This window comes from Ochotona curzoniae, unplaced genomic scaffold (assembly GCF_017591425.1).
Source record: "Ochotona curzoniae isolate NIBS_2020 unplaced genomic scaffold, NIBS_Ocur_1.0 scaffold_4701, whole genome shotgun sequence".
Lineage (NCBI taxonomy): Eukaryota > Metazoa > Chordata > Mammalia > Lagomorpha > Ochotonidae > Ochotona > Ochotona curzoniae.
Window position 1 is genome coordinate 8828347 of NW_024467122.1, and position 27731 is coordinate 8856077.

Here is a 27731-nt window from a genome sequence, read left to right on the forward strand (position 1 = left end):
GGCTGCCGCAGGGCACAGCTAATCTTCACGTTGGTTACCAAGCAGCCTGACTGCTGGGCTCTTGGTAATTGGAGTATCTTAACAAAACAGGCGAGCCCAACTGTGGGTCACAGGTTTTCTCTCTTTCCCAAATTCTCCCCCTCTGTCTTGGTTGCTGAACTCTGACTCCAGGTAGAAGTGATGGCTCTTCGGGGACAAAATAGCCAGAATTCTAGGTTGCAGGGGGCTTCTTTGAACTCAAGTACCAGTTTTAAGTTGCTAGGAAACTCAGATGAATTCTCTGCCTTAAAACACGTTATGATTTCCTAGGCCCGTTAGTCCTCCGGGTTGGGTCTTTAAGGAACAGAATTGCCCTTGGCTCACAGTTGCAGGAACTCGGAAGTCCAAGGTCGAAGGCCTGTGTGTGGTGAAGTTGCCCTGCAGTGGGAGTGCAGCGCTGAGAGCCAGTCACCTTGTCCAATCAGCAGAGGCTTCCAGACCGCATCATCCCCAACACTGTTGCATCAAGTGGGGTTAAGTGTGTCCTCCTGCAATGAATTGGGGGGCATGTGTTCAAGCCGCAGCAGCGCGCCCCCATCATGAAGATGCTCGAGGACCTACCGGTGGGATTTAAGGCCAAAGAGAGTTACTGCTCACAGCTCACATTTGATCATAGCGGCACTGCAACGTGGATTACGACCAGTGCCATTATCAGATTGCATTTTCATAGTGAATTATAAACAAGAAAAAATTTTTATGAGCCTCACATTTCGGTGAAATGTTAATCAGGTTGTGTTTTGGTGCTGTTATTCAAATAATGTGTTTGGAATTGCTTCCCTCTGCATATATTTGCATTAAAGAGGAACTCAATTTGATTTAGTTGCTTTAGAAGTTTACCCACTTCAGTAGCTTTAAAAAGACAGAGGGAAATGGAGGTTGTATGTGCGTGTGTGTGAAGAAACACATTGGCAAGGACCTGTAGGAGCGTCAGCGCATTGCTGAGGGTAATGGAATCACTCCTTCTGGCGTTTCGAGTTGCACAATTAAAAATGTCTATAATCCGCGCCCATCCCGGCGGTGGGCAGTGCTCTCTGCTGTGGCCCCCAGGCGGGGATAATGACGATTAGGGGATCCTAGAGTTCCCCTCCACCGCAGGTCCTGATCAGCAGTGAAGTCCCAGTTCCATGGGAATCTGTCTAGAGCATATGTTTCTCTGCACGTGGCTTCATTCCCCCCCCCCCCAACTCCCATTTCTGGTACAAGTGTGGCTGCAGTGGCCACCCGAGTTGGTGGGTTTCTGAAAACATCAGGCTCTAGACCCGAGCTAGTGTGCTCATCCGGCACCTGCCTGTTGCAGCAGGCTGTCTCGGGCTGCTGTGCTTCCCTGCAGAAACTATCCTTGCAGCGCGAAGCACAAGCCTGCCTGTGTGGAAAGTGCGGCAAGTGTTGCAAACTTTCAGACTCCAAGGGGCATCAGAGAAAAGCGGATGGTGGCAGTGCTTGGCGGAGCTGGGCTTCAGCAGGGGAAGGGGGGAAGGGACGCGTTCGATCCTGTGTCCACACGGTTTGGTAAAAACTAATGACCCTTTGCCTTCCCTCCGCTGTAACACCATTCCGGACCTTAAATCTCTTAGTACCGCCTGCACCCCTCGCCCGCCCAGAATTGAGCCGCACACTGGATCGGGACGTTGGTTCTCGGTTTCTAGCTGTTGGGTTAGTAAGAACTGGATTAGGACGTTGGTTCTCGGTTTGTGTCTGTTGGGTTAGTAAGAACGACATTTTAACCACAGAAAAAGCATCCCTGTCAGCCGTGAGGCCGCCCGGCGTCGCCCCCGTGACGCAGCACGCACGCCCCGTGGCCACGCCCCGGCCGCAGAGCCGCGCATGCGCGCGTCGCGCCGGTCCCGCGTCGCCGGCGCTTCCGGCCGTTGGGGCTCCGACATGTCGCAGAAGCCGCGGAGCCGCGGCCGGCCCGGCAGCCAGCCCGGCAGCCAGCACGAGCGCGACCGGAGCCGGGACGGGGCCCGCGGCGCCGCCGACGAGGCCCCGAGCACGTCCCGCGGGTTTCCTGGCAGCAGCGGCTCGCTGCGGAGCCCGAAGCAGCTGGAGCTCAAGGTGGCGGAGCTGGTGCAGTTCCTGCTGGTGAAGGACCAGAAGAAGATCCCGGTGAAGCGCGCCGACATGATGCGGCACGTGGTGGGCGAGGCCCGGGACACGTTCCCGGAGCTGCTGCGGCTGGCGGGCGAGCGGCTGCGGGACGTGTTCGGCTACCGGCTGGTGGAGCTGGAGCCCCGCAGCCACGCGTACATCCTGGTGAACGCGCTGGAGCCGGTGGAGGAGGACGCCGAGGTGCGCGGCGACCAGGGCACGCCCACCACGGGCCTGCTGATGATCCTGCTGGGACTCATCTTCATGAAGGGCAACACGGTCAAGGAGACGGAGGTGTGGGACTTCCTGCGCCGCCTGGGCGTGCACCCCACCAAGAGGCACCTCGTCTTCGGGGACCCCAAGAAGCTCATCACCGAAGACTTCGTGCGGCAGCGTTATCTGGACTACCGGCGGATCCCGCACACGGACCCCGTGGACTACGAGCTGCAGTGGGGCCCGCGCACCCGCCTGGAGACGAGCAAGATGAAAGTGCTCAAGTTCGTGGCCAAAGTGCACAACCAGGACCCCAAGGACTGGCCGGCGCAGTACTGCGAGGCCCTGGCGGAGGAGGAGGGCAGGGCCCGGCCCGCGCAGCCCGGGGGGCCGGCGCCCACTTCCTGAAAGCGCTGCCGCGCTGGGGACACTCTGATCGTTGTAATTGGTTGTGGGGTTTGAGTTCCACATTGCCGTTTGTAAACACGTTTATAGGATTATTATTCTGGCTTTGTAAAAACTAGTACAGTTGCACTGTGGTCGGAGAAAAAGCACACGAAGTATGTTACTTGGGTGCCAACAAAGTAAAAGCAGAGAAGTCACTTTTTTCTTTTCCCTCACTGCCCCCATTTGTAAGGAAAAATAAAGTTTTTTGTAAAGTTAAAAATGTAACTTCTACATCCTTGTCACATTTTTAACGTATTTTTATATATTCCCTACGTAGGGAGTCCTTGCGCGTGATTCCAAGCAGAGAACATCCTATTTTGCAGATAACGGTTTTATGATAGTACCCGTAACTCTGCCGTGGTGCACCGAGTCTTCCCTCTTTTATTTCAACTGAGGGTGTTGTGACAACTCTTGTCTGGAAGCAGTTGACACGCCTTGATTTGAAATTGTGGGTGGGAGAAAAGTTCATGACTCGAAAGGATGCTAAAAGCGTTTGCGGTGTGTTCAGCTAATAGTTGTTCTGTACAAGCTGTTCTCTTTGCTGCATAATCATGGGAACCGATGGTAAAATTCCTTTCTCCCTCCATGTCCCTGAAATTGTAACATGTGAACACGGTGGCTAAGCCCCCCGCCTGGCTGCTGCCTGCCTGCTGTGTAGTTGATGTGGATTCCGGGGCTCCCTAGCTTGTTGGGTGGCAGTCCCCCAGCCCATCCTGGAAGATGTTCACTAGAACACAAGTTTGCGCCTTTTAAAATTGAAATCTGTTTTGTTTTTGTCTGGGTCTGAAGCTGCTACTTCTTCTGTCAGTTAAGTTCTGCTAAATGACTCCTGGAGCCATCACCGGTTCCGAAAAGACTGTTCTGGTATTGACCTTGACGCGGTTTTGTAGAGAAACCTCCGGTTTTCTAAGTCAGAACCAGGAGAGCTGAGGGTCTTCCTGGCTGCTGCAGGGCATTTATCAGCCTTTCAGAAAGTTTGAGAACATGATGTTGGTGTGAGGAAATTGCAGTCTTAGTGGTTTTTAAAGATAATACTTCTTGCGAAGTCTTTGAAAACCCCTCCCACCACAGATTGAACGGGTTACTCTGAATACGCGCTGTAATTACCTTGGGGGGTTGGGCCTGCAGGTGAGCATTAAATGGGATGCCTTGATGGGGAAAGTGGGAGGACTTGAGTATCCTGGGACTTGGAAGAGCTGGTGGGTGGCGTGGCTGTGGAGGACTGTGATAGGTTCCCGGGTTAGCACCTGTTTCCTGGTCTTCTGGTCCGGGGTCCTCTTCCTAAGCACCCTCTCCCGCAAGCACCCCTCAGCTCTTCCTTCCACCACTGCATCCTAGGAAAGCATCTCCCTCAGGTGTGAGCAACTGACTACCAATAAACGGTTCCTGGGGTTAAAATGGCCCCCGTCAGAGGCCTGGCCGTGCCGTGCGCTTTCCCTCCAGCCGGAGTCTGCATTTCCTAATGTGTGTTTAGGTCCTTGTGGAATGGACTCAGGACTTGTACGACGTGGTCTTGTAGCCCTTTGCCGCTTTCCTGCGTCTTGAGCTTCAGCCACATGACGTTCAGGTGAGTCGTGCTCAGGGAGAGAAAATGTGTTCCCTAATGCCTGGGCAGGCTCTCTCATGGTTTCTGCAGCTGGAAGCAGGCAGGGCAGTCGGGTGCCAGCCTGTTGTTGCGCTTGTATCGGGAGACACTGCTCCCAGTGGTTCCTGAACTTTCCAGCCCAGTCACACTGCCCTCCCCTGCTGAACTCCGCAGCTTGTCAGCATCTGCTGAAGGTGTAGGGGTAACTTATCATGGCAGTAACTTGAACCTGTTCTTACTGGGACATTAAGCCTCCATGAGCACCAGGTTTCATACCTTGTAGGCCTTTTTTCTGTTGCTTTCATGTCCTGGTGAATCTAATGATTATACCTCCTCCCATGTTTTTGACATACAGGTGTTCTAACTATTTATGGAACTATATAATAAAATAAAATAAAATATTTTTAAATGTAGAAAAAATGTGGTCCCTGAGGCCAGCATTGCTGCATGGTACGCTAGGCTGCCACCTGGGGTGCCAGCATTGCCTGTGGGCGCCAGTTGGAGTCCTGTGCCCACTAATGGCCTGGAAAAGCAGCTAACGATGGCCCAAGTGTTTGGTCCCTGCTCCCATGTGGGAGCTCTGGAGAAAGCTCCTGGCCTCAGCCTGGCCCTTCCCTGGCCATGGTAGCCATTTAAGGAGTAAACCAGCAAATGGAACATTTTTGCCTCTCTCTGACTTCCAAATAAATAAATCTTAATTTTTTCCCCTAATTCTAACAATTATAAAAATATTCTCGAGTGTTTTTTCTTGACTTTTATTTTCAGTTGTGTTTTAACTCACTTTAGAAAAAAGTATTCATTGGATAGGCAGGTTTTACAGAGAGATCATGATGGCCGGAACCAGGAACTTCTTCCAGGTCTCTTATGCAGGTACAGGGTCCTAAGGAAGGCTTTGGGCCATCTTCTACCTTCCCAGGCTGTAAGCAGGGAGCTGGGCGGGAAGTGGAGCAGCCAGGAGGTGAACTGTTGCCTACACGGGATCCTGACGAGTGGGAGTTGAGGATTCAGCCCCCGCGTCACGGCCCCTTATCCATCTGCTACTACCTGCTGTTATAATCTAGTACGTCATGATTTTTCCTTCTGTTTTTTTCTTTTTAAGATTTGTTTTTATTGGAAAGTCAGATATAAAGAAAGGAGGAGAGACAGAGAGGAAGATTTTTGTCTGCTGATTCACTCCCCAAGCAGCCGCAATGGCCGTAGCTGAGTTGATGTGAAGCCAGGAGCCTAGAGCTTCTCGAACGGGTCTCCCAAGCGAGTGCAGGGTCCCAAGGCTTTGGGCTATCTCTGCTTTCCCAGGCCACAAGCAGGGAGCTGGATGGGAAGCAGGGCCACTGGGAATAAAACAGGTACCCATATGAGATCCTGACGCTTGCAAGGTGAGGACTTCAGCCACTAGGCTACTGTGCTGGGCCTGCTTTTTTTTTCTTTTTAAGATTTATTGGCAAGAGAAAGCTCTTCTGCCCACATGTGGCTTGACTCACCAATTATCCAGAACAGCCGGTGCTAGTCTGGATCAAAGTTAGGCACTTGGAACTATCCAGGCCTCCCAGGTGAAACCCATGCACTTTGGCCATTTCACATTGCTTTCCCAGCACATTAGCAAGGAGCTGGATTGATTGTAGAGAAGTCAGGGATGCCAGGAGTCCTGGGCAGTAGCTTAACCCACTGTACACACATAATGCCAGCCCTTCTTCTCCAGGCCTTACCCTTTTTGTTGTAGTGCTGTCTCTTTTTGCCGACTAGATCTGTATGTTCAGATTATGCGTTTGAAACTAAGCGGTTGCAGCTGGCTTCAGATGTTATTGACTTCTTATTTCTGATTTCAAAGGGAATCATTTTTATGGTTTTGCCTTGAATGTGATGTTTACTAAGTTTTCTTTTCGCTGTAAGTACCTTTCATTCGGATGGTTAATTTCCCTACCTGTCCTACTTTGGCGAGGGATGTGTAGAAAAATTATGAATGGCTTTTTGAACTTCACATACGCTGCTTACCCCACTGGCCGATGGGATTAGATTTTAAAATTCTGTACATTTGGTATTTTTGGTATATTTTAGTATTGTTATACATATATTTCTGGAGTCTAACCATTCTTTCTTAAACTCTTCCTTTTGATGAATATTTTAAAATACACATGTTGATGAAAGTCTAACATTTTTTGTATCTGTTGACACAAGCGGGGGTACCCTGTGTCCTGCGTATTTGGGTCTGAGGTTAAGCTAATTATTTAGAAACAACCTTGGGAGTTGCATCGTGGCATAGTGCGGTATGCCTCTGCCTGTGGTGTCAGCATCCCATATGGGCACTGATTTATGTTCCGGCTGCTCCACTTCCAATCCAGCTTCCTGGGAAAACAGAGGAAGGTGGTGGGAAATCTGGAAGAAGCTCCTGGCTCCTGAATTCAGATTGGCGCGACATTCTATCAATTTGCCTTTCAAATAACAATAAATCTTAAAACAACAAATGATCTCAATGCACAGAAAAGCTGAAAGTGCAGTACAGCAGTTTGCTTCCTGAAGTGCTTGAGTTCGGTGGGCTGTGTGCTGGGTCTCCTGCGGGCTGCAGGCAGGCGGGTGGTCTTTGTGACTCACGTGGCCCAGCACTTGGAGTCTGGGGGCTCCCTGTAGAATACCCCCGAGCTGGGCTTACTGCCACCTGCTCCTCATCAGACTTGAACTGTGTCTTTGGCAGAAGTACCAGACACGCGTCTCTCATCCTTAAAACGCTTTTTTCTTTCTTTTAAAGTACAGAGGTTCAGCTTCAGCTTGAGTTTTTCTCTGCCCTCAACCTGGCACCTGGGAATTTGCCGTTTCTCCCAGGAGCTCTGATTCCTCTTGGAGGAGGATGGAGTTTAGGGGCACAGTTGCTGGGCTTGCTCCTGCCCACTGGGAGATCATTGCTTCCAGCCCGGTGGGTGACAGAGGCGACCAAGCTCTTTGTCATCACTGAAAGCAGGTCGCGTTGAAACCCAGCACTACAGTGCTTTTAATTTCGTCCTTTTTCCACATGTGGGCACTTAAACAGTTTGTGAAAAGTGGACCTAAACTTTATTTTGGCATGCCAAAAAAAAATTAAAATCCATACATAGCTTTTTAAAAAATAATATGCCTTGTATGAACTTCATTATCGAGTAGTATGTTACAAGCAGTTCAAGGCTGGTTGAGGTAGGAGTGCCGGTGTCGGCCCGAGGTCCGGCGGAACTCGCCCACATGGCTCTCCACATCGGCGGGGCAGTGCTCGGCTCCAGCGGACAGAGCTCGTCCATCAACAGTCACTTTGTCCTTCCTTTGGTTCTCTTCCACGCGCAGAGTTTGAAAGTAACAAGAGAAAGGCCCCAGGGACCAGCAGAATACATGAGGCGAGATACTGGTCGATTTTTTAAAATATTTATTTAACCAATACTCTTGGCAGTCTGACCATGCCAATAAATAATCTTAAAAATTATTCTTGAGTACAGAAAGTATGTTGTTTGATTGCTTTTGATCTGATTATTAACCAAAGTGTAGTAATGATCACACAGATTAAGCTTATTTTTTTTAATTTATTTTTATTGGAAAGGTAAATCAGATTTGTGGATACAAGGAAATACAGAAAGAAAGATCTTCATCTGCTGGTTCATTCACAAATGGCCACAGCAGCCGGAGCTGAGCTGATGTGAAGCCAGGAGCCAAGAGCTTGCTCTGTGTCTCCCATGCAGGTGCAGGCTCCCAAGGCTTTGGGCCATCCTTGACTGCTTCCCCAGGCCACAAGCAGGGAGCTGGATGGGAAGTGAAGCAGCTGGGATATGAACCAGCGCCCATATGTGATTCCAGCACTTGCAAGGGGAGGATTTAGCCATTGAGCCATGGTGCCAGGTCCCTGAAGTATTTTGTAAATCCAGCACCAAAGTAACTTAAAATCTGTAGAATGAACAGAAAAAAAGTCAAATTGTTCCTTGGGGTGAGCAAACAGCTGATGAAGGGAAGTCTCCATAGACGGTCTCCCACTGAGGAAGAAACGCGAGTTAGACTGGTGCTGTTTTGGAAATGCTCATCCCTTAGTTGATCTTAATCATCAATGATGGCTGACATCCGGAGAGAAACCAATCACCTTTTCCTGTACGTTTGTTCAGACATCTGGATCCGACCACACCAGTGACAAGCACCAGCAGGCAGAAGCATCCAGACGCAGGAAGGTTAGGCTGGAGAAGTGAGCTGGTTCCACCAGAGATTCCTTGGGAATCCCATGGCTCAAGATTCCTAACAAATATTTATAGTATGGGCCTTCCTGGTGTTCTGTGTGACTGAGTCAGAGTGCAAAAGAAATGAGGCTGTTGAAGGGATGTGAATATTTCATAGTTAAGTATTTGTAGTATTTGCAAGGCTGCGAGGCAGAGGGGGAGGTCGTTCTTGGTCTGATGCACTCCCTGGACAGCTGCTGGGAGCTGCGTAGGAGCCAGGCTGGTGCTGAGGCCTGGCAGTCAGTCCTGGCTGCCCCCCGGGTGGCAGAGAGCAGCCAGGTGAGCCATTGCCTGCTGCCTCCAGGGCATTCAGCAGGAAGCTGGGACTTAAGAACGGAGCGAGGCCTGAATCTAGGCCGGCCAAAGTGCTACTAACCCATTGGTGAAACACCACCTTGGATAGTAAATGGCATTAGTACATTCTTTTTTTTAAAGATTTATTTTATTTTATTAGTCAAATATACAGAGAGGAGGACAGAGAGGAAGATCTTCCGTCCAATGATTCACTTCCCAAGTGGCCGCAATGGCTGGAACTGCGCCAATCCAAAGCCAGGATCCTGGGGCCTCTTCCGTGTCTCCCACACGGATGCAGGGTCCCGAGGTCTTGGGCCATTCTTAACTGCTTTCCCAGGCTGCAAGCAGAGAGATGGATGGGAAGTGGGGCTGCTGGGACATGAACCGGTGCCCAGAATGGGACTCTAGCCATTGGGCTACTGCACTGGGCCCCATCAACACATTCTTAATTACCACAGATGTTCTGACAGTATTTTGTTACATTGAAACATGTAAGGATGTGGTGGTTATATCTGGTATTTGCTGCAAGATCGCATGTATGGGAGGAACCATCAATGAGGCTGAATTGGCCTTAAATTATTCATCAGTTGTTGAGCTGGGTGATGAGTTGGAGGGTTTTCTGTGTGTTATTTCTCTGCCTTGGTGCGGGTATAAGCACTGTCCTCATGAAAATAAGACTTTTTAATAGATGCAGTTCCAGTGTTCTTTAACAATGTATCACTTGTTACTGTGGGAATTATACAGTGCACAGTGTCCTTCCATTTGGCTTCTGAAATGTTGGAATAGGTTTGGATACAGTCATGCTAGCAGGCTTTTTTGTTCAGATTCCAATTTTTATATTTAGGAGATAAATGAACCTGGAATTTTGAATAACACTGTCTTCCTTTAAAACGTGGAAGTGCGAGTCACGTGATTGGCTGATGGAGGGAAAGCCAGGCGGTTTCCCGGCGAGCCTCTCCCCGTGAGTGACCAATGTCTGCTTTGCTTCGTTTCCAGATCACCTTTTTCATGCTGCTCTCTGCTGTGTGCGTGATGCTGAATCTGGCTGGCTCCATCCTCTCCTGTCAGAACGCCCAGCTGGTGGACTCCCTGGCAGGCTGCCAGTTGGTGAGTGATGCGATGCAGTTCTTCTGTAAAGGTCACGGGCTCCAAGGGAGATGCGAGCAGGAGGAGGATTGGTGCAGTGAACTCTTGGATTCTCGAGAAAACTCCACGGATGCTGCTGTTTGCTGATTCGTTAAGGAATGTCGGGGCTGTTGTTTTATTCTCTAAGTTTGCCCGTGATTGTTTCACTTGTAAATCAATTATCAACAGGAAATTTTGAAGGCTCATGGACTCCTGCTAGCTTAGAATAAATGACTTCAGTAAGTGTTAGGTTTTAGCCTCGATTGCACTGTTACTTGCACTGAATTTTTAAAAAGTCAATTTTTTAAATCAAGTAAAAGCACCACATGCATATAAGCTTCATGTGTGCACCAAAGTAATGCAGTTTCATATTGTGTAATTGGGAGGAGTTTTCCTTCCATCATTGAAGGATTCTGCGGCTTCTGGTGCCACACTGTGTGCTGAAGGGCTTACCCTGGCATCGAGCTGTGGGTCTCATTTCATATCCGAGGGGACCCAGGCTGTTGGTGTTGGGGCGTTGGGGCGTTTTCACCTTGGAGCCGACCCTGGGCTGCCAACCCTGGGCTCCCTTTCAGAGGCATGTTCCTCCACGGATGCCCATCTGCTTGCTCTGCCTGTAGCTGTCACTGTGAGGATTAGAACTAAATTTCTAGATGTGGTTCTGCAGCAAGGCCGTGCCCTCTGCTGCTGTTTGGACTCCAAGGGGGCATTTAGCTGCAAAGACCTGCAGGAGTAGTGTAAGTTGGTGCAGTCTCAATGTGGAAGCAACTGTTGCGTTACAAAAAACTGCTTTTGGGAGCTCAGTCTTATTCTTTTCTGTTGAGTGGGCCTGGAGAATGTGGTCGTATTTTAGCTCAGTATGGCATGCGCAGGAGTGTCCTCAGCAGCAGCTTTCTTTGTTAGTGTGGAGAACTGCCACGCCCCAAGTTTCTGCAACAGGCAGTTGCACTGGGCAGAAGCCAGCAGCCAGGAGCTCCATCCGGGTCTACCACCCAGACGGTAGGGAGCCAAGTACTTGGCCCATCATTGGCTGCCTTCCAGACAGAAGCATGGAGGAGCTGGGACTCCAACCAGACACTCCAGTATGGGATGTTGGTGTCCCAAATGATGACTCAACCTGTTGTTCTGCAGTACCTGTTCCAGGAACTCTTCTATTCTTCCAGACTCCTCCTATACACAGTACCCTTCTTCCAGAAAGAGCTATAACCTTTCAAGGCATCTCCAGTGTGGGTCATTTTTGCACCCACTGGCCCCTGATCTGTAACACCTTTTTTTCCATAGATCTTTGTCATCCAGTCATGGCGCCTCTACTGCTTCCCATCTGTGCTTGCAGATTTTCCTGGCTGTTAAACAGAGAGCAGCGGTGTGGCCCACTAGCTGGGTGTGTGGCAACATAGCTTCACTGTGTGAAGCTCAGCGTGGACAGGTTTCTGGTTTTTTCCTAAAAGGAAGGAAGTGGAGCATATCAGCCATCATGCACATTTACAACTCGGCCTTTCCCGCTGCTGGGGGACAGAGTAGAGAACATGACAGCCGTGTGCAGCTAGAGCTGGAGCAGAAATGGCCTTGTGGTCGGAGCCAACCAGTGCATGTGGCTTTGAGAATGCTCTCGCTGAATTGTTCTCCTAACTGGGGTGTTGTTCTATACTTCGCCAGCGGTGTGTGGGGCCTGTGTGAACTCATACGTGTATCCAGAAATTCGTGTTCTGTTTCTAGCAGTCTGAGAAAAGATCTCAGGGTGTGGCTTTCACGCCTTCAACCAAAAGTAAAGTTGAGCATTTTTAGGTTTGTTTATGAGTTGCTTATGTGGCAGCTGCCAGTTTGCTTTTAAAGATTTTCATCTATTTTTTTAAAAGGCCAAAATAGGGAGAAGAGAGAAACAGAATCTTCCATCTGTTTGTTCACTCCCCAATGATCACAATGGCCGGAGCTGGGCCATACTGAAGCCAGGGAAACCTCTTTCAAGTCTCCCGCATGGGTGCAGGGGCCCACGCACCTAGGCCATCGTCCACTGCTTGCCCAGGTCCACAAGCAGGGAGCCAGGTTGGAAATGGAGGAGCCGGGACTCAAGCCATTGCCCACGTGGTATGGCAGCACTTCAGATGCAGGCTCAGTGTGCTGTGCTACAACACTGACTCCTGCCAGTTTATTGAAGATCCTTGTTACTTTTGCAGTGTAGTAACTATGTAAATGTACTTTGGGTTCAGGGAGCCTGGCCATTGCTACATGTGTTAAAATGTATTCTTTCTGTGTGGAAACTTCATAGATTGAGTCTATTCGTGTGTGTGTATTTTGAGCCTATGGGTTCTTGGTTATGTGGTTTACCTAGGGAAAGCTTTCCCAGTTTACTTTCTCTATAGTAAGTTTCAGTTTATGTTACATACAATTTATTTTGCCATGAACATCATTTCACTCTTGGAGCTTTTAAAAATGTATGGGAGGCACGTGCTGGCCTAGCTGCTGTGGCCCTGCTTGGGACTCTCCCATCCCATAGTGCAGCGCCTGAGTTCCAGTCCTGGTTCTGATCTGATTGCAGCACGGGTCTGCCCCTGAGCTTCCCATGAGGCACAAGGCGATGGCCTCAGCAGCCAGGTACATGCTTGCACGTGGGAGACCTGGAGTGAATTCCTGGTCACCAGTTTCAGCCTGGTCCAGCCCTAGGTGTTGCAGGCACTTGGGAATGGAGTCAATGGGTGGGAGATCTTTCTTTGTCTCTCTTTGCTTTATAAACAAAGACTTTTTTTTTAATGGCCATGTTGGGGGAGAGGGTGGAACAGTGTAATGGCTCAACTGGCTAATTCTCCGCCTGCAAGCACGGGCATTCCACATGGGCGCTGGTTCATATCCCAACTGCTCCATTTCTGATAAGCTCCCTGCTTATGGCCTGGGAAAGCAGAGGAGGATGGCCCAAAGCCTTGGGACTCTGTATCTGTGTGGGAGACCTGGAAGAAGCTCCTGGCTTCTAACTCCTGCCTTTGGATTGTCTCAGCTCTGGCCATTGCGGCCATTTGGGAAGTGAATCAGCAAATGGAAGATCTTTCTGACTGTCTCTCCTTCTCTTCGTAAATCTGCTTTTCCAATAAAAATAAGCTTAAAAACAAACATATGACATTCCATATTTATTTTTTAGTGCCAGGTCTTTTAAATGTTGTTTAGCTCTAACAGGTAAATTATTTTATGTTGTAAGGGTTGCTAGAAGTATGTAAGACTTCTGGTAACTTTTTATTAGGTTTAATCTCACATGAAGATACATATATTAAATTGAATCTTGGATTCCAGTTTATCAGAAGAAATGATTCTATTATCTCCTGCTTTTCAATATTTGTGTCTCTTGTCAGTTTGTTCCTCTGTCTAGTTGCTTCGGCTAAAACTGCTGAAATGACATTACGTAGTGGCATTTCATCCTGCACTTCCCGCACCTGGTTGAGTCAGAAGCTCTCCCTGACCAGCTGCCAAGTCCCAGGCTTAGTGGGGGTATCTGACTCACAGGGCTGCACAGAGGCACTCGAGGGGAGCAGGGGAAACAGGTGTAGCACTGTCACGGGGCTGGGAAGCCCACTCAGACCGTGGCCTCTGAGTCCTACTAGCTGCTGAGCCCGTGGGCACACACACATGGCTTCCTGGGTCCAGACCCACCCTGCCAGGCAGCCGAGGCCAGCTTGGCCTCCCACTGTGACCTTGGCTCCACAGTCTGCAGGGAACGAGGCAGTGATGCCGAAGGCAGACCTGCGAGACTCTTCAGCCCTGGGCAGTTGTGCCAGGAGCCAGGCCTCATGCTTTCTGGGAACAGGGACGACAGACCGTATTGACTCATGCCTGTGCGGTGCTCCTGAGGCTGACCCCGCGGGCTCCTGAAGGCTCTGGCCGCTCCCTAGAGATGTTCTGTTCTGCTCAAGGCACGTCCTGGTGCCCTGGCTTTCTAAGGGTTTGTTTTTTATTTTAATCAGAATGCACATCTGTGAGGCGGGCCCTGCGGCTCTCCTTTAGCTATTAATGGAGTGATTTACATTAATAGGGGTTCCTAGCCGGGAGTCACCTTGGCAGTGCCAGGGAAGGCGCTCCCCGGCCGTGGGGTGGCTAAGGTTACACCCGTCACGCTGCAATGGCTTTGCCAATGTTTGATTGAGTTGTGCATCTGAGGTCAGAAAAGGGCTTGGCCTGCAGTTTGCCTTTCAGTGCTGCTCTGAGTGTTTGGTTTAACCATGCTCTGAAACTGTAGGACCTTGGGATCATCCAGGTGCATTTAGCATTTCACAGGCTCGCGTGATTGCGTCTCATCTTGTTCCCCCACAGTCTTCGTGGTGTTTGTGTTGTTGGTTTCCTGGGTAGTTTTTTTTTTTTATTAACAGATGTCTTTCTTTTTTTTAAATTTAGATTTACTTATTTTTATTGGAAAGTCAGATTTACAGAGAGAAGGAGAGATAGAAAAGAGCTAGTTCACTCCGCAAGTGGCTGAAACGGCGGAGCTGAGATGACTCAAAGCCAGGAGCCAGGAACTTCTTCAGGGTCTCCCATGCGAGTGCAGGGTCCCAAGGTTTTGGGCTGTCCTCGACTGCTTTCCCGGACACAAGCAGGGAGCTGGATGGGGAGTGGAGCAGTCAGGACATGAACCGGTCCCCATATGGGATCCCAGCGTATACAAAGTAAGGAGTTTAGCCACTAGACTACAACGCTGGGCCCAATAAATGGTTTTTTTTTTTTAAATATGATCTGTGATATACCAAACCTTAGTGAAATCTGCTGATTGTATGATATTTGAATTATGTCTATCTAAAGCTGCTAAATTAAAAAAAAAAAAGGAAAAGAAAAAGAAAAACTTCTAAATTGACTGAAAAGTCTTCCTGCTTTGTAATGCTGAAGTTTATCTTTTCTTTAAATTGTTTTCCCCCAAAGTCATGGCTGTTAGTTAGATTGTTTGTTGTTGTTCAAGATTTGTTTATTTGAAAGACAGGGTTAGGGAGAGAATTTCCACCTGCTGTTCACTCCCCAAGTGGCCGCAATAGACAGGTCTTGGCCAGGCTGAAGCCAGGAGCCAGGAACTTGGGTCATCCGGCCGATGCCACTTGTGTCACCATGCACTGCTCTTTTCAGGCCATTGACAGGGAGCTGGATTGCAAGTGGAGCAACAGTGACTCAGACGGGCATGGCCATGGGCTGCCAGTCTTATTTAATGAAATTATTCTTTTAGGAGTCTTTATTTCCTTTTCTATGCTTCCATTAGTATTTTCTACCCTCTGAAGGCATATTATTTTGTTCTCCCATTATACTTGCTGACAGTACTAACACTGTAGTTTTTCCTGTGTGTACTACTGCCATGAGGAGTACTTCAGAATGGTTATGAAAACAGAAGTCACAGATGAGTTTGTGGGTCTGCCGGAGGAATTTAAATCCAGGCAGTCTTACAGTGACCTCAGAATGCACGCTAGTTGGTAGATTTCATTTTGCCTTTTTTTTTTTTTTTCAGGATGTGTCTATTTTCATTTGAAAGGCAGATTTTTACAAAGAGAATGAGAGACAAAGGTTTTCCGTTTGGTGGTTCACTCCACATGTGGCTGCAACAGCTGGAGCTAAGTGGATTCAAACCCAGGATCTAGGAGATTCTTTCTGGGTCTCCCACGTGGGTGCAGGGTCCCTAGCCTTTGGGCCATCCTCTGCATTCCCAGGCTACAGGCGGGGAGCTGCGTCAGAGGCGCAGCAGCTGGGACTTGAACTGGTGCCCGTATGGGATGCCAGCGCTGTAGGCAGAGGATTAGTCTGTTTTGCCACCATGTCAGCCCCTTCATTTTACTTTGGTTTTTTAATGCCCCCCGCCCCCACCCCGGGTGACTGAAATTGATGTTCCTTGGTGTCTCAACTTTTTGTTCTTTTACTAACCTTTGAATTTCTCATTTATTTTATTTTATTTTTATTTCATAGCCTTCATTGTTATTGTTATCATTTTATGATACAGTTCCATAGGCCGTGGGATTTCCCATACCCCCCCTCCGCTATATCATTGCTATAGTATAGTTCTTCATACACAGTCATATGTCCATCATTGCAGGCATGGACAATGGCAGAGAGTCCAGCTTCTTATTGTCAAGATACAGTAAACAATTTCTTTGGGAGTCCATATTTGCCTAGAAGTCTCCATTACACAGTTACTATACATCCCCTTAAATGAAAAGCCACAAAACAAAATCAACAACAGAAAGAAGAAATTACCAATACCATGAAGTTAAATAACATGCTACCGAATGACTAATGTGTTGCTGAAGAAATGAAAATCAAGAACCTTCTTGAAGAAAATGATGCTACTGTGTGATCTATTTGAAGAGATGAAACTTAAATAAAATCCATGAGATACAGTTTCCGCTGATGTTTGTTGGTAAGATATGTCTCCTGTAGGCAACAAATAGATGGGTTTGGGTTTTTTTAAAATCCAGTTCACTATTCTATGACATTTGATTGATGAGTTTAAGCAGACAGAAGAAATAAAACTAAAGTTCAAAACATCAAAATCTGTGAGATGTAGTTTCTGCTGGTCTTTTTTGATGAGATGTGTCTCCTGTAGGCAGCAGATAGATGGATTTTATTTTTTTAGTTTGGTATAATGATCTATGACATTTGACTGAGTTTAAGCCATTTACATTCAGGGTTAATATAAATAGGTGGTATTTTGGTCCTGTCATTTAGTAACGGGTTGGTCATTGATTTAGTCTTCTGTTATTTTGCTGGGATGTTCTTCACATATGCCTTTGGTTTTAGTGGGTGCTATTTATTCCTTCTCTCTGTGAAGCAAACATCTCGAAGTATCATTTTAGGGAAGGTTTGGAAGAGGCTTTTTTTTGAAGATTTATTTATTATTTTTATTGGAAAGACACATAGAGGAGGAGAGACTGAGAGGAAGATCTGGAGCTGAACCTATCCGGAGCCAGGAGCTTCTTTTGGGTCTGCCATGTGGGTGCAGGGTCCCAAGGCTTTGGGCCATCCTGGGCTGCTTTCCCAGGCCTCAAGCAGGGAGCTGAATGGGAGGCGGGGATGCCAGGATTAGAACTGGAGCCCATATGAGATCCAGGCGCATTCAAGGTGAACCACTACACTACACTATTGCGCCGGGCCCAAGAAGTATATTCTTTTAATTTTCTTTATTGTGGAAGACTTTTATTTCATTTTTAAAGAAAAAGGAAAACTTTGTTAGATATATTACTCTGGACTGACAATTTTTTTGCTTTTAGAATCTGGAATATGTCACTCCATTCTCTTCTTGCCTATAGAGTTTCCTGTGAGAGGTTTCCTGTGAGTTTAATTGGCAATTCCTTTATATGTCAATTAATTTTTTCCACATGCACATTTAAGGATCTTTCCCTTATGCTTGATTAAAGAGAGCTTGATGATCATGTGTCTTGGTGAAGATTGCTTTTGGTCAAGCCTGTTGGGAGTTCTTGCCTCTGCTGTATGCTGTTTCCCAATTCTTTCTCCAGATTAAGGAAACTTTCCCTTATTTTTTCATTAAATACATTTTTAAACCCAGCATCTCTTTCTGCACCTTCTGGAATTCCCTTAGCTCTTATAGTTGGCCTATTAATACTGTCTCTTAAACACTTTTTTGGCTTGACCCATCTCTGCTTCCAGCTTTTGGAATTTTCCCCATTGTGACAAGAAATATCTTTCAGCTGTGAGATCCTTTTCTCTCATTCATTCTGTTGTTGAGACTTTCCATTGCATTTTAATTTGCGTCCTTTATTTCCAATAATTTGGCTTTATTTTGCTTCAGTGTTGATATTTGCTGTGTAGCATACTCCTTAAATTCCTGCATGGGCTTCTTGTTGTTCAGAAGAAGCTTTATAGCAAGTGTTTTGAATTCTGTATCTCCCATTTCCTCAAAGTATTGTAACTCTGAGGTTGGCAAAGGGTTTTGCTCCTTTGCAGGGGAGTCTTCAGTAATATTCATTGTGCCTCTGTCTCTTCTTTTGCTCTTGGTCATTGTACTTCAGATTAGCAGATTGGATTTGTTAGGGCAGGTTTCTAAGCTGTGTCACTCATAGTTCTACAATTCAATTTTCTTTTTTGCAGTTAGTTCCCAGTTAGGCACCCATTACCTATTTTTAGCAGTTACTTGCGCTACTCCGTCCAGAAAGTTTCAGATCTGGACTCTTATGTTAGACTTCCACTACCGACTCTGGAGCTCCACCTCTTGTGATCCTGTACTGGGGCTGCACCGTTGTCTATAACCTTTCTCCCACTTCCAGTTTGAGCAGTTCCTAGGATTAGGGAGACACCATATGTCCTAAATAGCTAGGTTGCTGTTGGTGCTGATCTGGTTGAAACCTGTAGGTCTGAAGGCCACATGGACCTCTTTTGACCCGTATGATGCTGTAGTCAGTATTATTTTTGATGTGGGACAAGTGCAATACACTGAGCTCAGTGAGTTCACTCCCAGCTCAGCACATGGGTAGCTCACTATTGTCCCTGCAATCTGATAGCCTTTGCAACACTGTGCAAAATAGATTCTGATGTGTCGCTGGTAAAGTTCTTCATCTGCTGGCAGTTACATCTGGGGACTACTCATACCTATTTTTGGTGGAACCTATAGAATGCCACATTGTTGCAATGCACTGTGTCAGAAATGAGTTTGTTCCCAGCTTAGTTCATGTGTAGTCCTGTCCCACCTTGCCTTTGCCTTCCTACAAGATGGCACCTGACTGGGCTCTACTGAGTTTTGAGCTGTGAAATCCACCCTGCTCCCACACTGCCGGTTGGGGATCTGCTGCTCTTTCTCTGCTTCTGGTCAAATCAAACAAACCAGCAGGATGAGGGCAGTTCTTTGGGTTCACCTTCTGAGTTCCCAGGGGACTCCCCTTCCTACCTTGTTGCTGGTGGAGTTCAGATCGCTGCTTGCTGAAAGCTGCTGGGGCATCTGTTCACTGCAACACCACACCACTGTCTCCATGGCTTTCCTGTGTCCATCTGTCTCCTGGTACCTCTCTGCCATCGGTCTGTCCTCTGCTGTTTGTCTGGAATGTGCCCTCTCTGCTTCACCCTGGCTAATGTTTCTCCATCTGTTTAAACGTGTCCTTATCCTAATCCACCATCTTAATTCAAAATCATTGACTTTTTAAAATGCTCTCTAGAGTGCCTCAGTGTGTTTTACTGAACCTGACTCTTCCACATGACAGCAAGAGAAAAACGTTTTTTAACAACTTCTTTTCAATGACTTGATTTCTTGGGCTCATTTTGTGCAAGTTCCTTGTTTATTGTGATGTTCTGACTGGGATGTGATGTACGCGTGTGTGTGAGGATTTGTTTGTTCTTATCGGAGAGGCAGAATTACACAGAGAGGTCTTCCCCCCACTGCTTCCCTTCCCAAATGGCCACAGCGGCTGGAGCTGAGCTGATCCTGAGCCAGGAGGCAGGACTTCTAGGTCTCCCCTGGGGGGACAGGGTCCTAAGGACTTTGGCCCTCCTCCGCTGCTTTCCCAGGCCACAGAGAGCTGGATCAGAGGTGGAACAGCCGGGCCACACACCTGAGCTCGTTTTCAATGCTGGCACTGGCAGGTGGAGGTTAGCCAGGTGAGCCCCTGATTGAGCTATTTGAATGAAAGTGCAGTAGAGTACACCGTTTACCATCTAATACATCATGTGTGTCAGTAAGTATTTTGTCTTAAATGAAGATACTCCCTTTTCCAACTTTTTTTAAAAAATATGAAATAAAATACTCTCATGTAAGAGATATAAAGAATGTTGACATGGGGATAAAGCTGGGTTTCTTCTGCTCCCTCTCTCTCCTCTCCGTGGCGTTTAACTGAGTGGTCTGCTGTACCCAGTCTTCTGCGAGCATTTATATTCATGTGTATATACCAGGGCACTTCGCAAATCTCACAGAAAATTTTGGTAAAAGTTAGCTTATTTGGTGTAAGAAATTCTGAAATCCACACTTCCATGCTATGTGTTTCTGTGATTTTTTTTTTAAATGCCCCTCTTATGCATGGTTTTCAATTTTTTTATACCAAAATAAGCATATTTTAATGCCATGTCCTACAGATACAGTTTTATTTTAAGCGATACTTTATACTTTGATTAGGTTTCTGCTAGTTGGGGGTCTAGTTTGGCCATTTTCATGTAAATCTAGGTAAATCTAGGCTCATGTGTTCTTTCAAAGGTGGTAAAGCTCAGCCTCTCATCTTGTGTCTGGTAATGTTGTAAGTATGTGCTAACTTTCCTATAAAGAAAACAAACTAACTCTGTAGAGTGAAGTGAATTACAATGTTTGTTTTATGGGCTCCATGTTGTGGTGTAGTTGAGCCTCCTTCTGCAATGCTGACATCCTGTACGGGCCCTGGTTCAAATCCGTCTGGCTCCCTGCATGCACCTGGGAGAACAGTGGAAGGTGGCCTGGGTCTTTGGGTCCCTGCTACACTTGGAGAAAGCATCTTGCTCCTAGCTGTGGCCTGGCACAGTCTGGGCTATTGCAGCCATTTGGGGAGTGAAGCAATGGATGAAAGATATTTTTCTCTCTGTCTTTCTCTCTCTTCTTACCTTCCCCCATCTACCTCTCCACCCTCTTTTCTCCCACTCTTCCTCCCCACTCCTGTATCTTCCTTTCTTTGTGTAACATATTTCAAATAAGTTAAAAATATATATATTTGTCCTAGTTAGTATCACCTTAGGAAGTGGAAATTTAGGTGGGAGGTTATAGAAATGGCATATTTTGACTTAATTTAGTGAAATTCAGATGTAAACTTGAAATGTACTTTTACAGAGTGGGTACTGACTGTTGCATGGTTGTGACAGCAGTGTTGGCTTGCCGTGCCGCGTGCTTGTGTTCTAGGCCCAGCCCCAAGCTTGCTGCCCACATCCCCTCATTTGCTCCCGACAGCTGCAAGTAGGAGGCAGTTAGGGAAACCGAGACCTTGGGAATTCAGTAACTTTTCCAGAAAGATGCAGCTTGCAGGAACTGGCTTCCAATTCCAGCTGTGCCCCCAACCATCAGCAGAATCTCCCACTCCTATTTTACAGAGAGCTTGATCATTAGAATAAGGCTGGTGATTCAAAGAGAAGTGTATGGATGTCCTGGGTCATGGAAGTAAAGATCTTTCTGCTTTGTTTTGGCATCTGTGGGAGAAACACAAACTGCACAGCGTCGGAAGGAACCTGAAACAAAGCCTGCATGTCACAGCAAAGATGGTACAGATGCCAGTGTGTGGAGCATGTGACCCCTTTCCTTTTAGCTGCACCAAGCCTTGTCCGTGCAAAAATACTGCTCCCTGGAAATCAGCAAAGCACCTTTCCTTGTAAGCAAACAATATGATTAATGCTGTGTTTATCTATGGCTGCACTAGGACTTTTCTGACCCTACGTTTTTAATGAGATTCACCCGACCGCAGGGACAGCATGACACCTTGTTAGTGGCACAGCTCGGACCTCCCCCATCCTGCTGGCACCTGTGATCTGCACGTTAATTGGACCTCTCTCTAGTCCACATCCAGGCTTTCTTCTGCTTACCTCTGTCCCCCAGAACAAAAGAGAGGTGGCCCTGGGAGATCTGAGACCTGGACAGGTGTTTGATGGGAAGCAGGCTGCCGCCACCTTCTTCTTACCTGCTTGTGTTTCTGGTTGGTGAGTTAGGTCTCAGCTTCTCCCCTGTGGGTGCCTCCCAGGGTGACGCATGGCTTCTGGTGGGGGAAGTGCATAGTACAACACATTTTGGAGGGGACTGCTAAAAGTAATTATCAAAGGATTTTTCCTACAACCCAGGAGGACAAGTGAGAAAAAAAAAAAAAAAAGGTCTTTGGAACCTGGGGAACGATGCATGGTTGGCTTGGTTATTGCAATTTTCACCTTAGCCCTGCTTGTACTTCTGAGTCCACCTTGGAGCTGTGGAAGGGAGCATGGTTTTGTTAGGAGGCCTATTTTTTCCTTCTCTAGGCATCAGTACCTCCTGAAATTAAGCGGTACTGGGGCTGGTTTGTGTAGGCCCCAGAGAATGACATGTGAACGGCTGTATTTTGTGATCTGGTTATGGACATTGTCAAAAATTAGACTCTCTAAATTGTAATATGTTAAAAACTGCTGCCCAGAGCCCACCACTTGTTGTTGTTGACGTGTGTGTGTGTGTGTGTGTGTTTGCAAACACATTCGTGCCCCTAGTGTTCGTGCCCCGACAGGTGTGGGCGTCTTTTGTAACCTGGTGGCAAAAAGATAGTATCCCGTGCACCTTGTGTGTCTTCTGCAGACTCTGCTTCCATGATCAGGTGGAAACACTGGTTTTCCTGTCTCGGATCTAAGCATCTCTGTGTTAAATCTAAGCATCTGTGTGTTGTAGTTTCTTGATCATAATTTTAAAGTGGCAAGCATTTATGGTTCAATCCAGAAAGAATATCAGATGGCCTTGGCATGCTCTGATGTCATTGAGCACTGTAGTGTTACTTTCCGTTGGGTAAGGCACATGAAATCAGCAGGCACTACGAATCAGCTCTGGATTTGTGCTCACTAATCTGGAGCAAGAATAGACTTTTATGGAAAGCATCTGAAAGCAAATGTTTCAAACATCACATGCAGCACAAAGACAATCGTGAACAATAAACAAACATGTACAATAAGCAAACAGCAAGCAGTGTGTTCCAATGAAGGTTTATGAATTAGACAGCAGGCCTGGATGTAACCCTGAAATAGAACTTTCCAGTTTCTAAGATGATTCAAGAAAGTAGTGGGCACAAACAATAGTGATGCAAATTAACCATAAAAAAGGTGTAGTATAGCTTTAACATTTACACTGTATTTAACGCAAAGAGATTTGAAGACATAGCCTGCCATTGTCCATAGCACTTGTATGATTTAGAAAAAAATTAGCTCATTTAATGAGCAAAGCTCTCTTACTCATTTACTGGTCGTCATCAGTAAAACCAGCAGCCAACACTGAAGCCGACACTCCACCGATGCAACAAGGGATTTCTTTGCCATCTTGATAATAAGTAAATTTTTCAAGAAACAGCAAATCAAAACAAAATTAAAGGAGTGACATTTTAACATGATGAAACAGCCCAGCAGAAATATGGAACAGTTAGAAACATGTATGTACTCTTCCAGCCCTAAGATGCATGAACCAAACTGTTGTCAGTGAGGAGAAAGAATTCAACAGGAATGGCAGGAGCAGTTCAACACCACGCTCAAATAATGCAGCAACCAAACATCAGTAAGGAAACAGAAGACTTGAGTAGTGCTGTAAGCTTGCCCGTACTTAACATCCATTGGACATTGGGTTGGATCAGCTCTTATCATTTCTATTCACATTGCACTACAACCTGCAAGTTAGATAAAAGCAGAAAACAGATTAGAATGGAAAAGGAAAAATTACCACAAATCATAGATAAGATTGTCTTGTGTAGAAAAAAACCAATAAAGGTTCCACTAAAAATTAATAGAATTTACAAAAAAATTCAGCAAAATTGAAGGACTGAGTATGAACAAAGTCAGTTAGATTGCTATATATTTATGCCAAACAACCAGCAATGACATTGGGAAAGTCACTCCACTAGCTACATCTTCAAAGCCAAAAATACTTAGGAATAAATTCAACAAAAGAAATGCAAAAACTTACATGCGACAAACTATGAAACATTTTTTGAGAGCACTCAAAGCTGTTGACAATGAGGGAAACCTCCTAGGTCTGTGGATGGAAACACTTAGCATATTTAAGAGTGAAACTGTTCTAAACTGCTGAAGGTTCTGTGGTGTCCCCATTAGAATCACAGCTGAGGTATTTGTAACCAACAAGCTGATTCCAAAGATGATGGAAGGAGCTGACATAGCTCTTTAGAAGCCTGCTTCTCACACCACTGTGCCTGGCTTTGTGTCTTTGCTCCAGTTCTTGAGTTCGGCTTCCTGTGTAAGCAGAGGAGGTGGAGTGATGGCTGTAGGGGCTGGGTTCCTGTCACCCAGGTGGAGGTTTACCTTCCATGTGGATTATTAATCTTGACTCTCGAATTAACCAGGGCCCAGCCAAAGCCTTGACGGGTGTTTGGAGAGTGAACCAAGACAAGGGTGATGAAGGGTTCTCCCCCACCACCATCACCATGTATCCTTTTCTTTGTAAAGAACAAAATGTTAGTAGCAGGACTTAATGCATTCCCATTTCAAGACTTACTACAAAGCGACAAAATCAATACAGAACAACACAGGCATAGGACAGACTGTCATGAACAATGATGGAATTATGGTCCTTCAAAATAAACCCAAACATCCACACCTCGTTCAAAACTCAAGGTATTCTGTTCAATAAATGGTGCTGGGAATCCATACAAATGAATGACATTGAGTCCTCACCATATAGTACCTATGAAATTACTCAAACGCATTTACTCCTCAGTTGGATTTTGGAAGCAAGGAAGATTTCATTGTGATGAGCTCTGTTGATTTTCCCCTTCTATGGATAATTTAGGTGCCAAATCTGAAAAGCCAGATGTCTGCTACTAGAACCTGGTGATTTTTCTCCTGCGTTTTATGTTTTGCACCTAAGTCTCCTTTAAATCAATTTGTGTGAGGCCAAAGAGTGAAGCTGAATTTCATTGCTTGCTTGAATATTTACCAGCAAGTTTCTGCTTCCTCTGTTCTGTTGCTTTTCCTCCTTGTGGAAAACCCACTCAGTCTATTTGTTTCTGTCTTCCTAATAGTGCCATACCATCTCAGTTGTTGTAATTATGACTGAGGACTTTTTTTTTTTAAGATTTATTGATTTTTATTAGAAAGGTAGATTTACAGAGAAAAAGATCTTCCATCCACTGGTTCGCTCCCCACATGGCCGCAACAGCCACAGCTGAGCCAATCCGAAGGCAGGAACCAGGAGCTTCTTCTGCGTGCAGAGTCCCAAGGCTTTGGGTCGTCCTCAACTGCTTTCCCAGGCCACAAGCAGGGAGCAGGATGGGAAGTGGAGCAGCCGGGACAGGAATTAGCACTCATAGGGATCCCCAGGGTGAAGGTGAGGATTTAGCCACAAAACCATTTTATCAGGCCCCACATGTAGAATTTAATATTGGGTTGTATAATTTCTCCCACTGAGTTATGTTTTTTGTCAAGATTTTTTTTTTTTTAGCTATCCCATGGACTACATCTTTACGTAAATTTTAGAATGTTTCCCTCTTAATACCTATAGAGCAATTTGGAGCACACTGGCATCTTTCTACACTGAACCTTCCAGCCACTGAACTTGATGTGTGTCTCCATTTATCCACGCCATCTTGGATGTATTTCCGGAGCACCGAGTAATTTTCAGGATACAGAGCTTATGCAGTTTTGTTAAAGGTAACTTAAGCATCTCTTTGCAGTGTGAGAGATGAATTTCAGTGTCTGCACAGTGTTACTGTGTGGAAGTGACACTGGGTTGTTTATTGATGGAGTCATTGGTTGGTTCCAGGAGTGTTCCGAATGCCTTGCTCCGCATATTCAGTCATGACGTCTGGAAAAAGAAGCAATTTTATTTCTTCGCTTCCAGGCTGAATTTCTTTGTTTTTTGACTTACTGTGCTGATTAGGGCTTCCAGTTCTGCGACAGATAACTAGGATAGGCATGGAGATCCGTGCTCCCACCAGCACTGTGGTATTGGCTGTGGGGGCAGGTGCGTTTGGGTGTAGGTGTGTGCGTTGAAGTGCCTGCACACACAGACTCTGCGGGAAACATGGAGACATTCAGCTGCATTGCGTAAGTTTACAAGATGTCTCAAAATATGTGCAATACATGACAATATGTATTTTATTTTTTCTTATGTATATATCTATTTTGATAATATTTACATAGTTGATTAGGGCACAAAGGGTCAAGGGCTACAGGAAAGTGGGTAAGACCATTGTTTCCACATTAATATTATTATTATTTTTTCTGTATCTGGGGAAAGGGGAGAGAGTAAGGGAGAAGCCCCACCCAGCCTCCCACCCGTCCCAGGACCCTAATGTGGGGGCATGCTCCAAGGATCCTGCTCAAGTAGTTTTGTTTTTTTTGTTTTGTGGTTTGATTCTCCCACGGACACAGTGGCTGGGGAGGCTTTACTGTACGCACGCTACACTGGGCCAGGGCGGGGACACAGGCCACATGTGGGGCAGGGGTGCCTGTGGTTCTCGGGCCCACTGGGCGAACCCTCCGGGGCGAGTGGGTAGTGGTGCGGCACCTGGCCCAGCTCCCTCCTGCAACAACCATTTACTTGGACCTCTGTCACATCTTCCTTCGCTTGAGCTTCAGCCTGCACATCTGCTTCTTCCTCCGCTTGGCTCAAGGCGCGGAGGTGTCCACAAAAATGGTGCTAAAGCCGACAGTCGAGCAGTTTTGAGAGTTCAACAGTCTGAATTGCTGCCATCTCACCGCTCCAAGCACAATGAAATCTCTTCAGAATCCACTGGCTGACATAGTCTCTTCATGCTGGGGGTTCTGAGATCAGCAGTTCAGTTGGAGGGATCCCCAGAGAAACTTCATCTGGGGTGATCCTCAGACCTGATTCTTGTGTGTGCTTGCCAGTACATACGGGCCCGGCACAGTCCATCGCCACAGCTTATGCTCATACTGGTGGTTCCAATTGCTGGGTCAGTTCTGTTTCCAGACCTGTCTTCCTTACGAACCAATGGGTGTTGCAGTCCAGCTTGATCCTGCCCAGCACGCACTCGGCCCTCACATAAACCAGTGGGAGCTGCAACCTAGTTGGGACGACTCCCCATAACCCTCATCAGGCCTGCCCCCTACCCTGGTTCCCATGCTTGCCAGTATGTACCGCAGACTTGTTCAGTCTGTCCCACATCCCATTTAGCTCTCGTACATGTCAATGGGCATTGAAGCCTAGTTCAACCCAACCTGCCCTATTATCCTGCCTACACGGATACGGATGGGTGCTGTTCTGTCTAGCCACCCCTGCCCCAATCCTAGTTTTCATGCTCTCCAGTGGGAGTGGTAACCCAAGAGGGAAGTAATATATATTTTAAAATTTGATTATGTTTTATTCCTGATTCACTGAGATTTCTTATGTAAAAAGTGGATATAGGATTTGTCAATTTTCTTTGTTGCTATGATCCTATAATTTTTCATTTTTATCTTGCTGATATGGTTGGTTATACCGATTGATTTTCAGATGGTACATTTATGCATACATGAGGGAAAGAAATATCACTTGGTCATGGTATATCATCTGATTGCTGTTGTATTTGATTTATAGTATTTTTATTGGTTATTTTTTTGTATACAAGTTCATCAGAGATTAGTCTCTTTCCTGTTTTTGCCTGATTTGGTTTTGGTCAGGATAATACTAAATTTATAAAATGTGTTAAGAAGTTTCTCTCCCTTTCTGGAAGCAATTTAATGGGATTAATGTCAATTCTTCTTTAAACACTTGTTAGAATTCCCTAATGTAACTTTCTGGGCCTAGAACTGTTGTTTTTGAGAATTTTAAAATTATGGCATTAAACTCTTCAATAGTTCTAAGGAGATTCAAATGTGTAGCGTGTGGTCATTTGTGGTTTTCAAAAATCACTGATGGCACTTCACCTAAGCCACCGACTGTGTTGGTGGGAAGGGGTACTACTGCCTTTTTAATACTTTTCGGTGTCTGTAAGTCTGTGGTTAACCCTGATTTTGTTCCAGTTGTTGGCACCTTGCCTTTGTTCCTAGCCTTGTTCCTTGCTGGAAGTTTATCAATTTTATTGAGCAGACCGTGAGCGCCTCGGATCCTTTTTCATCTCAGCTGTTTTTCTGCCTCTCATTTGATGGAT

The 27731-nt window shown here is 46.4% G+C and overlaps 2 protein-coding genes across 2 annotated transcripts in view; both read left to right on the top strand.

Annotated features, from left to right (window-relative positions):
• The window catches only part of FAM189A1 (family with sequence similarity 189 member A1), a 334267-nt gene that overhangs the window by 239967 nt on the left and 66569 nt on the right, over positions 1 to 27731 (top strand). The window contains exon 3 of the mRNA XM_040969902.1: positions 9880 to 9990. Coding sequence (XP_040825836.1) covers positions 9880 to 9990 — 111 coding nt within the window. The remainder of the gene's footprint in view (positions 1 to 9879; positions 9991 to 27731) is intronic.
• NSMCE3 (NSE3 homolog, SMC5-SMC6 complex component) lies at positions 1921 to 27192 on the top strand. The gene is made up of 3 exons (XM_040969332.1): positions 1921 to 2778; positions 12379 to 12383; positions 27179 to 27192. Exon 1 carries the CDS (start codon positions 1921 to 1923, stop codon positions 2746 to 2748), a length of 828 nt encoding a protein of 275 aa, XP_040825266.1. The 3' UTR covers positions 2749 to 2778; positions 12379 to 12383; positions 27179 to 27192.

Coding starts and splice junctions, on each gene's coding strand:
- NSMCE3 (XM_040969332.1), top strand. CDS start 1,921: ATGTCGCAGAAGCCGCGGAGCCGCGGCCGGCCCGGCAGCCAGCCCGGC.